Below are 15,370 nucleotides of genomic sequence, written 5' to 3' on the forward strand. Positions count from 1 at the left end.
GAACACTATAATAAGGCACTCAATTAAAATGGATAATGATATGAGTAGACAGTTCATCAAAGAAAATGTTATGATTGGCTAATAAACACCTAAGAAGATGCTCAACGTCGTCAGCCATTGGGAAATGCAAAGTAAAATCACAATGAGATACAACTTCACACCCACTAAGATGGTTATACTAAAAAAGGTAGAAAATAACAAATGTTGACAAGATGTGGAGAAACTGAAACCTTCATGGATTGCAGGTGGGGATGTAAAATTGTATGGCCACTTTGGAAAATAATTTGGCAACTTCTTAAGCTAAATTTACCGCATGATCCAGCAATTCTACTTTATATCTACTACCAAGAAAAATTAACATATTTTACACAAAGACTCCTATGTGAATATTCATAATAGCCCAAAACTGGAAACAATCTGAATGCCCCCTAACCAGTGAATGGATAAAAAGTATGATATATCCACACAATAAAATACTATTTAGCAATAAAAAGGAATGAACTGATATATTCTACAACAAAGAACCTCAAAAACATGCTATATGAAAGACACCAGTCACAAGAGACTACATATTGTACCATCCTGTTTATATAAAGTTTCCAGAAAAGACAAATAATCTATAGAGACAGAAAGCAGATTGGTGGTTGCCTTGGGCTGGGAATGGGAGGAGGGAATGACTGCACATGGACACAGAATTTTGCAGTGACAAATGTTCTAAGACTAGATTGTGTACAACTTTCTAAGTTTACTAAAACTATTTGTAAACTATTTGCAATAGATTAACCTTAGGGTATATAAATTATACCTCAGTAAGGGTGTTTAAAGCCACCCTGACAAGCTTCAAATTCTGAGACCAAGAGGATTAGAAAACCATTTATGATCATGGAAATTTTGGTAAGAAATCATTTATTTGGATCCGGAACCTCAAGAAACTCCAGCAAACTCTGTGAAGACTGGGTTTTGTTTTGTTTTTTCCTATTTTGACACAGCTTACAACAGAGAACCAGACATCATCATGCATTTCCAGGCCCAAGAATTGCACTCTCTACTTGGTCCTCAGCCCTCTTCATCCCCGTATGTACCTCAAGGCTGAGGACTTGAGCTTGATACTTTTTCCAACCTCTTTTGCCTCTTATTTCCAATTTTCTTAGCTTCAGCTTTGTGACCTGCCTCAAATTTCCTATGTTCCTGACCTCAATTCCTGTTAATTATTATTGCTCCACCCTAACTCTTGATCATCATGTTTCCTCCTGCCCAGCCCAGTAAACTGATCCTGACTTCTGATTGTTTCCTTTGCTTAACTTGTTTCATTAATTTTTACATACTTAAAAAAAAAATATCTCTGCCACGTTTAACCCTAGACTACACTCTAGCTCTGGTTAGGCCTGCCACACTGGTTCAAAAGAAAACTCATCCTTCTCTTGGAGGATCATGATTTAGGTTTTTGACATTTTACATGTCAGTTCCAGAGGTGATACTCAGATAACTAAAGAGTTGAGGTCAGAGTCACAATGAGAAATTAGGGCTAAAGGTATAAATTTGATCCCCCTATAAGCACAAAATACAGGAATTAACCAAAATATACACTTTGTGAAATGCTACAAGGTAAGGGGATGCAGAACCATTGGAAACCAGGAGAGGTTTTGGGTTTTTTCCAGAGTTACAAGTTAAAAATATATACAGAAAGGATTTATCCTCCCTTCAATTATCTAGGTTAATCATTGTAGTGAAAACTAACTGCTTAAAGGAAAACCAACAGATATGGAACCAGGCTAGTTTGAAAAAATCACTTAAGGTTATAAAAAAAAAATTCATCCGATAACCTTGATGTGAAAGAAATGTTTAATCATTTTCTAGTAAGAAGCTGACTTCTGCTCTTCGGTCTTAAACAAAACACGAACCCAACTATGAAACTGCCTCCCCCACTAGGTGGCAAAAGTAAGCTGCTAGAGAGAAAGAAAACAACAGGACTTTTGTGCCCTCCTATGTCACTTCTTCCTAAATGATGTGACCTTAAAACTATCATTTTGAAAAATTCAAACACTGTATCCAGTTGAAATATACACTTGTGTAGTACCTAAACTTTCCTGTAAAATAGAGGAAGGAAGGGTGAAGATATACCTTGTGTTGATTTTTGGTAACAAAGACTTAAGTTTGGGGACACACTATAAAATACTTAAATATTTACATAAAATAATAAAGAGAAAATTACCCTGGCCACTCACAATTTCGTCCCAAATTTTTTTGAGAAATACTATTGAAGCCTGAACTAAATTTTACCAACTTTGTAAGCCACTATATCTGGTAGTACCTGATAGGAAGTTATCAGAAGTCCTAATTTAAACTAATACCAATCACTGCAGATTGCTCTCCCCTCTGGGCTTGCATGAATATGAAAGGTTTCTGGAGGTCTCATTAATTTTGGGGGCCTTGGAATACACTTCAAAATAGCCTGAGACAAAATAGCCTGTTCAAAGTGTGCTATTTAAAGATTTTCTTTATGAGGGTCACCAAGTATTAGTTCACTTTTATTTTTTAATATTAACATTAGTAGTATTTTCCCTTCTATTAGGAGTATTTTTTCTTTCTTTTTATGTGGGTTTTACTTTATCCTTTTGCCTCCAGATATCTTTGGAAAAGTAGCAGGCGACTGCTTTAATTCTGAAAGAAACAGACCCCCTCCCTCAGGTTTGTAAGCCCAGGCCAGAACCACCAGACAGTCACAGAGTTTCCCTGCAGCTCTCGTCCTTCAAAACCAGAAACAGTATAAAGTTAGGGGGGACAGTGCTCAAATCTCAGCCAAAAGGCACATTTTAAAATCTCTTCCTCTCAAGTACATGCTCAGATATCCACGGTGTATCACTTGTCCAAGTGTTCTTTTTTTAATAGTCTAATTGAAGAGCAGCCAGTCATTTATTCATCCATTCAACAAATATTTATTCAGTATCTCTATGTGCCAGGAAGAAAGAAAAAAAAGAAAGAAAAGAAAGGAAGAGAAAGAAAGAAGAAACACTGTTGCTTTTGAAACTAGAGGCAAGGTGCTTGGGTGTTTTGTTGTTGTTCTAGATGAGTAACTTTCAGATTGTGATTCACGGTTTAGGTCAGTTCCATGAAAGGAAACCCTATTTTATTCATTCTTCCATTACAGTCTTCTCAATTTATGTAGAAGATAGAACTCTGAGCAGAGAATCATGTATCATCTCAGGAAATGAGCCTTGCTATGACTTTAAGCCTCATCGATTTGGAGGTTTTAAAATTTGACCACTTATAGAGGGTAGTAAGGGATATATTAAGCAAAACTTCATTATAAAGCACTTCGGTGTACCACGTATTCATTTTTGTTTTACGCCAAATGATGTCCCCCACGTACGCTTTCATATGCAGTATATCTTTTTCACCATTACAAGGAAACCTATCATTCAGGGCCTATTGCCTAGTCCCTGGCATCAGTATTGTTATGGGCTTCTACTGTCTCATTTTATGAATGAGGCTGATCTCTAGTCTCACCTCCAATTGAATTTATAATTGAGAGATTAATCATTTCTATTGTTTGCTTTGGAGAGGAGATTATAGGCAGTAACAGTTCTTGCCACTGGTTTCTACAGTGACTGCTCAAGGAAGAATAAATCCAGAATAAAAGATTATGATTACATAAAACTTAATTCATTCAATAAACCTTTATTGAATGTCTGCCGCATACAAGGCAGTGTGACAATATATGGGTCAATGGATCTGAAGATGTGTGTGTAGAAAATGGATGCTCCCCCTAAGGAGTGATCTACCATGGTTAGAAGAAAATCTATAATGCAAATGAAAGATCACTGGCCTATGAGAAATATAAGCAAAATGTTTAAGGAATTTTGAGGACAGGGCAGGGATGTTTTGGGCTAAGAAAATTTTATGCAGGAGATGGCCTTCTCTGTTGAAGGTGAAGCATGAACCGGATTTCCCTCTAGTCAATAGAGAAAAGGGCGTTTAGTAAAAGGCATTTGGTCTGGCTGCAGGGCTAACAAGAGCTCAGGCTCTGGGGAGGGAGGAGTGAGCCTTGTTCAGTGGACAGAACTCTGGTTGAAATACAGCTGTAGTCTTTAGGTATTGTGAGAACAAGGACTAGAATGAGAGAGAGAGAGATCAGACTGTGAAGGTCTTGGAAGACAAGACAAAGAATTTGGAGTCCACCCAGTGGGTCGTGAGAAGCCATGAAAATCTGTACATATGCAAAGCAGTTATGACTAAAGTACTGACTGGCGTAGGACACATACGATTACATTAAGCAAGAAATAATTTAGCACATTAATTTGAGACATATCTTTTTTTGATTCTAAAATTCTATGGCATAAACAATATAATACTGCCCTCTTGATAACTTATTATATCACTCAGATCAATCAGTTTATTTCTTTAATTGGGAACATACATCCTAAAATACTATGCAGTGCAGGAAAATCCTACTGCAACATCATGGCTATTCTGCTGCCCCTGAATGCTTTGCCAGAAAATAATTTCTAATTTTAAGAAAATATTTTTCACAAATCAGGTAATCAGGTCTTTTGAATACCATTGGAAGGAACCCGAAGAATCATGTCCTGTGTGCCACTTCTGGACACTGCACCCACCCCACCCCACAGTGGCTATAGAAATGGAAACGCCTTCTTTCTTTTTCCTTTGTGGAATAATTGGTACTTTCCCAGGATTAGCTGCTCCTGGAGAAGAAACAACAGATAATTGAAAACGTCTTATTTACATTTATATTTTGTTTGACATTTGTGGGCCAAAAGACAAACTGCAAATGGCCTTGGTCAGAAATAATAATCTTATTAAACATACTTTTGGAAATACTCATTGGGTTTTATATATATATATATACATACATATATATATTGTTTTTCCATTTAGGCTGGAATTGTGGATTCCATGATAGGTAACGGAGAACAAAGAAAGAAGTCAAAGGTTCTCTCCCTAGAAAAATATGTTAAACATTATAATAGAATTTGTTCAGGAAACTGACCTAAGCCTTTACCTTTAGAAGTTTAGAGCCTGGGAAATGTTTTACTTATATTTGCTGAGGAAGATTTATAGAGAAGTTAAATGTACTAGTATCCTTCTTTCGTAGATAAGGCATCTGGAGTGTGTGTATATGGAATGTATAACATAATAGCAACAAGTGTAATCGATATTTAAAAGTTTTAAGACATTGAATATAAATACACAATTCTAAAATAGGTCATACTTTGCCATTAATATCTATTTTCTGGATTTAGGTTATATTTCCACTTAAAAGGTAATGTTATTCAAGATAAATTTTTAAGACCTAAAGTACTTAGTTCTCCTCTTATTAAATAACATTTTAATGAGAGTTCAACACTTATTTAGTAAATATCCAACTGGGAAGGTTTCCGCATTTTTTTTTTTAGTAGGAAAGTTTGCACAAAAGGAGTGTTTTCTTATTATCAAATTAGTTACTTTGAAGTATCCGGCAGATTACATCAGTCTCTTATTTGAATTGGTACTACAAGAAGACATCTATTGTACATCATTAGTGATGCATTAAATTGGTTATTTATGTTTTAAAATCTAAGCATAGTAGAATCTTTTGTGTTTGCCTTCGAAGATTGCTGTTATAATAAAACATTTTGAAATGAGTAAAGTTGTCCTTTTGGTTCAGTTAACGCATCACTGGAGAACCTAAAGATTTTAGTCCCCAACCACCCATCTCCTAGTTTAGTAGGAAGTGAGAAAACCGCAAATATCTTTATATTTTAAGGAAAAATGTTACAGATCATTTGTATAATCACTTTATATTCACAGTTCAGAAAATAATAAAAGAGAGACGCCTGGGTAGCTCAGCGGTTGAGCATCTGCCTTCGGCTCAGGGTGTGATCCTGGAGTCCTGGGATCGAGTCCTGCATCAGGTTCCCTGCATGGAGCCTGCTTCTCCCTCTGCCTGTGTCTCCGCCTCTCTCTCTGGGTCTCTCACGAATAAATAAATAAAATCTTTAAAAGAAAACAAAGAAAAGAATAAAAGAATTGTTGGTCACATCACTGGTCTCAAGCTTAAGTTTTCTAAACATTTGAACATAATAAGATAAAATATACTGTGCTATTTTATCATGATCTTATATTATTGTAGTGGTCTGTTCTTGTGACCAGTAAGATTATGTAGTTATAATATAATTATTATTATAATTATATATTATATATATTAGTATATTATATATTATAATTCTATATTATTGCCTTTATTATAACTACATAATATAATTATTATAACTACATAATACTATAATTATTATAAAATAGTTATTATAAAGTTTATAATTGGAATTATAACTAAAGTATATATTGGAAATCTTGTTTTCAAGCTTCTACTTAAAAAAATTTGTACAAATGATGAAAAGCAGAGGACCAATAATATTTTTTTACTGATCACTGGCAGAAATTAGTATATTTGGCTAAAAGTTTCCCACAATATGTTCTGTAATCCAGTACTAGGAATGGTTAAAACTGTTTGTTTAGTGACTAAATATATAGTAAGCCATATTAGCTGGACCGGTAGACTGGCAGAGAATGGATCTCATGCTTTTTTTGAATCCCTTATAGTACTATATATATATATATATATATATTGAAATATATGTATATTTCAATAATGACTGTTAACCATAACCTCACCTCTAAATTCCCTGAGAAAATAAAGGATAAATAAAATAAGACATGGAGTCCCAGCTTCAGAGCAATTCAAAAGACCACCTCCTTTACCTAAACACTACTTGCCTTGGACTAAGAGGTATTACACTTCTGATTAAAGTTACCCCTACCTCTGTGGTCTAGAGTCCATCTTCTGGGATATTCTGCTCTTCTAGGACTTTGTTTCCCAACAGTTGCCATCTGCCTGTATCTTCTTCTCTAATGTCTTCTCTCCCTCAACTAACAAATATCCCCTTCATTCTAAAGTCTTCCCCCTCCGTTATACCTTCCTTTCTGAGCTATTATATTATTTTCTTCTTTTTCTGTATTGCCAAACTATTTCCACTTACTCGTCTCTTACTTACTGGTATATAGTGCAAAGGAATACAGTATGATTTGTATCCTAATCACACTATAGTTGCCCTGGCCATGGTCACCATTGTGCTAATAATTGCCAAATACCAGGGCCTAAACTCATCCCTCATGCTAGTTGACCTTTATTGCCTTATTGCTTCCCTCCTTTGTGAAACCCTCTTCTGCCTTGATTTAATCTTTTTCTTTTGACATCTTGTCTTCTGGGGGCCCCTTACATGCTGCTGTACCTAAGTTTTATCCTGAGGGCTGAGATGTCTAAAATCTATAGTGCAGATTAGCAAGCTGGAAACATGGGCAGAGTTGTTACGATCTTTAGTATGAAATTTATAGGGCAACTGGCAGTATGGAAATTCAAGCAGGATTTCTGTGTTATGGTCTTGAGGCAGAATTCCTTCTCTGGGAAACTTTAGTTTGCTTGTAAGATGTTCAACTGGTTGGATAAGGCCCACCCACATTATCAAGGATATTCCCCTTTGCTTAAAGTCAGTTGATTTATAAACATCAATTAAATTTACAAAATACCCTTATAGCAACATCTGAGCTGGTATTTGGCCAAGCAACTGGGCACCACAGTCCAACCAAGTTGACACATAAAGTTGACCATCACATTCTCTAACCAGCTCTAGGCTTATGTTTCCTGGGATAGTTGGAGGACATATAGGTTGAGATTTGACACGTGGTTCTTGTGCTCAACGGTCTGGGTTACCTTGGGCAAGTTTCTTAATCTCCCCAAATAGCAATTCCTTTGTTTTCATAATTATTGGTCTGTTTGTTTTCATGACATATTTATTCTTTTTGTATCAGTCCCATGCCTTTCATAATGCTGGTGACATAAATACTTGATGAATGAATGCAGTGCATAATGAATGAAAGCAGGAGAAAGATTTGAAAATTTTTAAAAAGATTTTATTTTTAACTAATCCCTACACTCATTTGGGGGCCTTGAAGCCATAATCCCAAGATCCAGAACCACACAGTCCACTGACAGAGCCAGCCAGACACCTCAAGATTTGGGTTTTGAAGTCACCCAAATGGAGAACTAAGATTCCGACTTCAAAATCAAATTATAACTTTTTACTAACAGGTTTCTTTAGTTAAAAAAAAATACACGTATCTACATAACATATGTATTGTGTGTGTATTTATTTATAGAATGAATGCAGCCACAGCATTTACACACATATATTGTACAGTGTATGTCTTCTATGGCCATTCATACAACAAACATTGAACAACTCCAAAGTGCCAGGCAGTCCACTAGGTATAGGCCACATAACATTAAGAGTCTCCCTGAATTTACCTTTATTACTCTCCACTGGCTTCTGTAATAAATGTTTACATTTTTCTTCAGAAACAAGACAGTAGTATGTATCACAGTGGCTCTGCTGAATTCTCCTTAAGTAATACAAATCAGGTAGAAAGTTGACTTCAAATAACATGATTTTATCTGAGAGGCAAATTTACAAACACAACATATGTTGTGTTAGCATATGTTATGCTAATTATTAAGGGATCAAATATGTTGTTATGTTGCCCCCTCTAAATAAGAATTAATATCAGCTTTCACTATATATAATGTTGAAATACATTTTAGAGATTTTCAGAAACGCTTCTTGTATTTTGACAAAGCATGTGAAATGTTAATTATTTTTAAAATAAGATTTCTGTTATACAATGGTTTATAATGATACAAAAACACTTGAGTGTGCTATTATTTTTATAAATCTGAGGGGAAAAAGAAGGTTTCAAAGATTACAGTAATATCAAACAATACCTTTATATAATTTTTGTAAAGTTTGGTATAGCAAACTCATAAGCTAATTGAGATGATGTACAATTGTACCTGGAGATAAATAACTTGCAGGAGTCTGTCACAAGTATAATTGATCATTGAAAAGTTGTCCTGTGATGCAAGCAGGTTCTACCCCAGTCTTTAAATTACTAAGGTGTGCAACAGCTAATGGTTTATCCATTTTTCTCTGTTAGAATCTATCATCACCTGTTTAATGAGCATGGCCTTTCCCAGTAATAGGCTGCCATGAATTGATAATGATATCTGTTATTAAACATTGAGTTGCTTATGGTGTGGTTCACTAATATAAAAACTATTTCATATCATTTAGACTTTTCATTTCATTTAGACTAAAGGAAACAAAGCAGAAATTAAATAGACTTAGTCACTGTAGGAGTAACTTTGAATGTTTATTCATTTGAAAACAGTCCTATGATTCTTAGGATTACGTAAAGACCTAAGCTTCAGATGTAGGTCAAATCTGCATCATATAATATGAAATGGGGACTTGGCGATTATTTAATAGACATAAACCACTTTAATAGAGTAATTAATCCACCCTTTGGGATTGAATTCAGGAAATAGTTGCCAGTTCCTTACTTCTTAATGATTGTTAAGTGTTAGGAGAAATCATCCCCAGTTTAAAAATGCCCAATAAGATAGGAAAGTAACAAATCTTTCCTGATGAAAGTAGACCTCTCATGGAAGCATTGAATCTATAATTTTCATATCCTTGGCTGAATTTTATGTGATTTCTATTAATATATTAATTTTGACAATAGAGTAATAGTAGAGCTTTTAAATAGTAGTAGAGTTTTTAAAACTGAAAGAACTCTTAGCAACTGTCTGGATCTCTGCTGTCCAGTATGTTAACCATTAGCCGCATGTAGCTACTGAGCACTTGAAAGGTGTCTAGTCCAAACTGGATACATGCTGTAGGTACAAAATATACACAGATTTCAAAGACTTAATACCCCTCCACTAAAGTATAGGATCTCATTAATGATTTTATTGATTAAATATTGAAATGATAATATTTGGCATATATTGCATTAAATAAAAAATTATTAAAATTAATTTCATCTGTTTCTCTTTACTTTTAAATGTAGCTGTAAAAATTACATATGTAGCCCACATTATATTTCTGTTGGACTGTGCTGGTTTAGATCAACTCTTATTTTAAAGATGAGGAAATTGAAACTCAAAAAGGTGAAAGGATTACCCAAACTTGCACAGCTTATGAACGCCAGAGCTGAAACTCAAACCCAGGCTTTCTGATACCGACACAGTTCTTTCCATTCTAGCTTACTTCTTTCAAATACAGCAGTTAAACACAGAGACACACACATTCCAGAGTGTATACGTCTAAGTACTGGTTCCTCCAAAGTGGCCATGTTAGCATCTTGGGAGGCAATGTATGTTTATTTTAGTGATATATTTAAGTTTCCACTTTCAGAAATGTCTTCAGAATTTTCCAAACATTCTTTTGGTAGCAACTTTATCACTTTTTGTGGTGGCTTTGATTCCTAGAAATAACTGTAAGTCATATATAAGCTAAGTAGCATTGTGTCTGAAATTGTGGTCATAAAAGAAGGCAACTTTGTGTGTGTGTGTGTGAGAGAGAGAAGAGAGAGGCAGAGAAGACACACACATTCACACAGTCTTGTGAAAGACAGTTCCAAAATGGAATTCCACACTTTATTAATTGTTGATTTCCCAGATGAATATTAATAAGACAGTACTCATTTGTATACATAATTTCTGAAATATTTTAATCATTGTTATTTTATAGTCACATTTTTCATTAGATAAACCCAAGAATTAATCTTAACTATACACATTTATATTGAGCTTTGGAAATTATTCCCCCTGGTTGCTTATGATTTACTTTAAGAGACACTGTCTTTAAATGTTAGTAAATTAAGTAATGAAGAAAGTATCAATTTTTATTGACATTTTACTTGACAACTGAAAGACTATAATATGACATTAAATCGAGAAGACATTAGATAAGAAAAGAAATCAGTTGGTAAAGTTACTCATAATATGCTTTTTAAAATAACTCATCAGAAGAAAAATGTAAATGCTTAAGATAAACTTAACATTTTGACCATTAAAAAATTCTCAATTCCAGTTAAATGACACAATACTTTTACTTTATTGATCTATGATGCTAAGTATTTATATAACTGAGAGGAGAAAGCACATTGTTTACATGTAGCAAAATGAAGAAATCCTTCTCTATTATGTGGTTTTTATATTAAGCAGCACACTTAATATAGTATCTGTAAGTTATTGAATGCCATAAATATATTCTTCTATATATCATCAAATTTTATACATATTTGGCACTTGAAATCTCTAAAGAGACCAGTACACTTCTATTAGATCAGTTTCCTTGCATGGTATTTTGGGTCATACCCAAACATCCCATAATGTGATACAAAGTAGCTTTATATTTCAATTGCCAATAAAAAATCATACCCAACAAGTAAGAGTGTAAACTCTTCTTTTTACCAATAAAATACATTAATTTAGAAATAGGAACACAGTTTAGGTGTTTTTTGGTTTTGGGTTTTTTTTTAAAGATTTTATTTATTTATTCATGAGACACAGAAAGAGAGAGGCAGAGACACAGGCAGAGGGAGAAGCAGGCTCCATGCAGGGAGCCTGACATGGGACTCGATCCCCAGTTTCCAGGACTCGATCCCAGGTCTCCAGGATCACACCCTGGGCTGAAGGTGGTGCTAAACCACTGAGCCACCCAGGCTGCCCACAGTTTAGGTTTTTAAATGTTCTTATTATACATGACCCCAGAGGGTTCTACAATATCTTGTGGTTTATCTCCATTTTTGGTGCAACATGATTGGAAAAACATTGCTTTTCTTACTCCATGCATATGAATCAGCAGTCTACAAAATTCAAAATGTTATCTGTTGACAAATCTTTCCATTGAAATTTAAGATAACACTATTTCTCAGTAATCTTTATATTTCTAGTTAAAGTATAAGTGGTTTACAGTTTATTGTTATTCTAGATCATTTTAGAAAGATTCTTTGCTCTGAGACATGTCAGAGATTTTTTTTAAAGATTTTATTTATTAATGAGACACACAGAGAGAGAGAGAGAGAGAGAGAGACAGGCAGAGACACAGGCAGAGGGAGAAGCAGGCTCCATGCAGGGAACCTGACAGGGGACTCAATCCTGGGACTCCAGGATCACGCCCTGGGCCGAAGGCACGCGCTAAACCACTGAGCCACCCAGGGATCCCCCTGTCAGAGATTTTTAATACAGGGTGGCATGACTATAGCTGCATTGTTCATATTGTTCCAAAAGGTGACAGATTTTGATATTCAAATTGACCAAACTGAACTAGTTGTATTTTCTATCTTCTTTTGACATTTGCCATAGATGGCCGTGAAAATCATTCAATCCTTTCATCTTTTAGGTAAGGTTAAACTTCATTGTATACAAAGATGAATGAAGTATCTGTTAAAGAGGTAAAATGTCAGTTCAGGAAAATGTTACATTGAAAAATTATACATGCTCCTTGTAAATCAGCTGCATTCTGGCTACTGTATTTACTTCATCACATATCTCCCTATTTCAGCATCTCTATTAATCTGGGTGGGGGATGCATTTCAAAGAATGAAGTAGATGTCCATCCCCATCCCAGTAATTTTTTAAAATATTTACTTATTTATGTATGTACGTATGTATGTATGTATGTATGTATGTATTTATTTATTTATTGAGCAGTGGGGGAGGGACAGAAGGACAAGGAGAGAATCTTGAGCAGACTGTGCTGAGCTCATGGAGCCAGACTTGGGGCTCGATTGTGGACATGTTTTCATTTCTCTTGGATCAATCCCTTAGAGTGGAATTGCTGGGTCATAGAGTAGGTATAGGTTTTATGTAAGACACTATTCAATAGTCCCACCAATGATGTATGAGAGGTCCATTTGTTGCACATCCTTGCCCACATTTGGTGCTGTCCTTTTAATTTTAGCCATTCTGGTGGGTGTGTAATGGTATCTCATTATGGTTTTGTTATTCCTTGACGGTAAATGATATTGAGTACTTTTTTTATGTGTTTCATGGCCATTCATATATCTTACTTTGTGAAGAATCTGTTCAAATTTTTGCCCATATTTAAGTAGGTTGTCTTTTCATTATCAAGTTATAGGAGTTCTTTATATATCCTAGATACCAGTTCATATATATATATATATATATATATATATATATATAGAAAATAGTCTTTCTTAGTCTATGGCTACCTTATTCATCTGATCAGTGTATTTTTATGAGAAGTTTTAAATTTTGAGCAAGTCAAATTTATGGTTTTTTATTTTATGATAACTTATCTTTTTAAGAAACTTTTGTCTATTTCTGACACATGAAGATATTCTCCTTTGTTTTCACCAGAAGTTTTATAGTCTTTACATTTAGGTCTACAATAGACCTAAAGTTAATTTTTGTGTGTGGTGAGAACAAGGAGTTGTGGTGTTTAGTTTGTTTATTTTCACATGTGGTGTTCAGTTAGGAATCCTAACACAGTTGGATGATTTTGGTGTTTTGTTGAAAATTAAATGACCAAGTGAGTGTGGGTCTATTTCTTGGCTATTTTGTTCTAATCCATTTGTCAGTCCTTATACTAATATTACTGTAGCTTTATATTGAGTAAATGACCATTTTTAACAGCTGCATATATGCATATATATATGCACACATATATATCTTTATTTTCTTGCCAACCTAATTCAATTTTAATTAAATTTAATTTCCAACTTTGTAGAACCATAAAAAACACTGCCATGAAAATTCCTTGCACATATATCTTTCTCCACTTGTTGAATTATCTCCTTGGGGTTAATTTCTGTATGTGGGAATTCTGGGTCAAAGAATGAGGACATTTTTCATTTTGATGTAAAAACCCTGTCTGCCTTTTACACTCCCATCAGCCTTTGCACTAGAGTACTATGTTCTTTTACCATACAAAGAGTTAAACTTCTAAAAGGTAAATTTCAATAACAGGAACTGATGAGCTTGGGCCCTGAGAGGTTTATGTATATGGTTGTGTGTATATGTTTATGGGACTGGCATTCACTTAAGTTTCTTACTAATTTTTATCTCTGAATTAAATGTAGGAAGTATTTTCAACAGGGTACTTTTCTGGGAAACATCTTGCCAGTATGAGGTGATTGACTAAGCCTCAGATTCCATTTTAGCATCAGCTGGTAATGGCTGTGTGTCGAAGGGAGCAGTAGGTGAGGTTGACTAAACTAATGAGCACGGCTATGATTCTGGAGTCACCTCTGAGAACTCTCACTGAACTCTGTACTTAGGCTTTCAAAAACAACTAAAAATCCTTGAACAATAGAAAGTAGTCTGGGCTCATTTAATGGATACCTGGTAATTTTCTGACATAATAGTAGCTTGTATCGCACAGTTTACAATGCCAATCTGAATCAGTAACAATGAAATGCTGTATTATTTTTGTACTCTGTATTTGTACTAAACTCTTAAATGTTGAGAGTTGAAAACAAAGCTTGGTACTGGACCTCTTTTCACCCACCCCCGCCTCCCTGCTCCACCCCCACTTCTTGGGGTGTGGGGAAAGAATTTTCCACTAACTCTATCTCTGTCTGGCAATTTTAAAGAAAAAAAATTAAAACATGCCAAGTCAGAAAAACACTGAACCATGAGATCTTGCTGGGCTTAATGGTGTTTTTCCTTTAGTATTTTTACAATGCAAAATGAAGCCTAGTTCTGATTTATTTCTTAAGGACAAGTGTAACGCATATTGAACTGGGAAGTCAGAAGATAGACATTTTGTCTAACACATTGATCAATAAATATGTGATCTTTGGCAAATTACTTAAATCTCTACTAGGTCTTTGTGGGCCTCAGTTTCCTCAACTGTAAAATGAGAGTTTGATTTGGAGTATCTCTAAGATTTCTTGCTGTTCTGTAACTCTGATCGAATCTGTTCCAGATTTCTAATTTAGGATGAAAGTTTGCTTGAAAACCAGTAGATTTTAAATATGGCTTAGCAAATTTTTTATTGGTGAGAAAAGAATGAAAGTATAACTTTTTAAAAAACATACATATCTGAACCCCTTCAATCGCAATTTTCCCAACCATGCGTGCTGTGCCTCCTAAATACTGCCAGAGAAGTCTAGGATAGTTTTTTTTTTCTGTGCGAGTACACACAGAAATGTGAGGGGAAGTAGACTGTGTGCCTTTTTGAGTCACCTGTTGAGAAAATAGGCAACTATTGACAAGTCTGATTCATGGCTGAGTGACTGCTCTGCTAGCCTTCACATGATCCCCACTGAGCAAAATCTTTGACCGCCTGCTAAACGAGGTCTGTTTGAAGTTTCTTTTTAACATTTCCAAAACGTTAATTCAGCAGGATGTCTCCACTGGGGTTCTCCATGTCACCAAATCAGCAGCTGTTGAAATCCATTCACTTCAGCATGAAATGTTTTCATAAGTGCTTTTTTTATTTGT

General features: G+C 34.8%; 1 protein-coding gene across 12 annotated transcripts in view; it reads left to right on the forward strand.

The window, feature by feature from the left end:
- STAU2 (staufen double-stranded RNA binding protein 2) overlaps nucleotides 1–15,370 on the forward strand; it is a 297,993-nt gene that overhangs the window by 218,563 nt on the left and 64,060 nt on the right. The window contains exon 12 of one of the 12 annotated variants that reach the window (XM_077876552.1): nucleotides 5,809–5,835. The exons of the other annotated variants lie outside the window; for them this stretch is intronic. Coding sequence (XP_077732678.1) covers nucleotides 5,809–5,820 — 12 coding nt within the window. The 3' untranslated portion in view covers nucleotides 5,821–5,835. Of the gene's footprint in view, nucleotides 1–5,808; nucleotides 5,836–15,370 lie in introns of those variants that run through there. 12 annotated transcript variants of the gene reach the window in all.

Source organism: Canis aureus, chromosome 28 (genome assembly GCF_053574225.1).
Source record: "Canis aureus isolate CA01 chromosome 28, VMU_Caureus_v.1.0, whole genome shotgun sequence".
Taxonomy (NCBI): domain Eukaryota; kingdom Metazoa; phylum Chordata; class Mammalia; order Carnivora; family Canidae; genus Canis; species Canis aureus.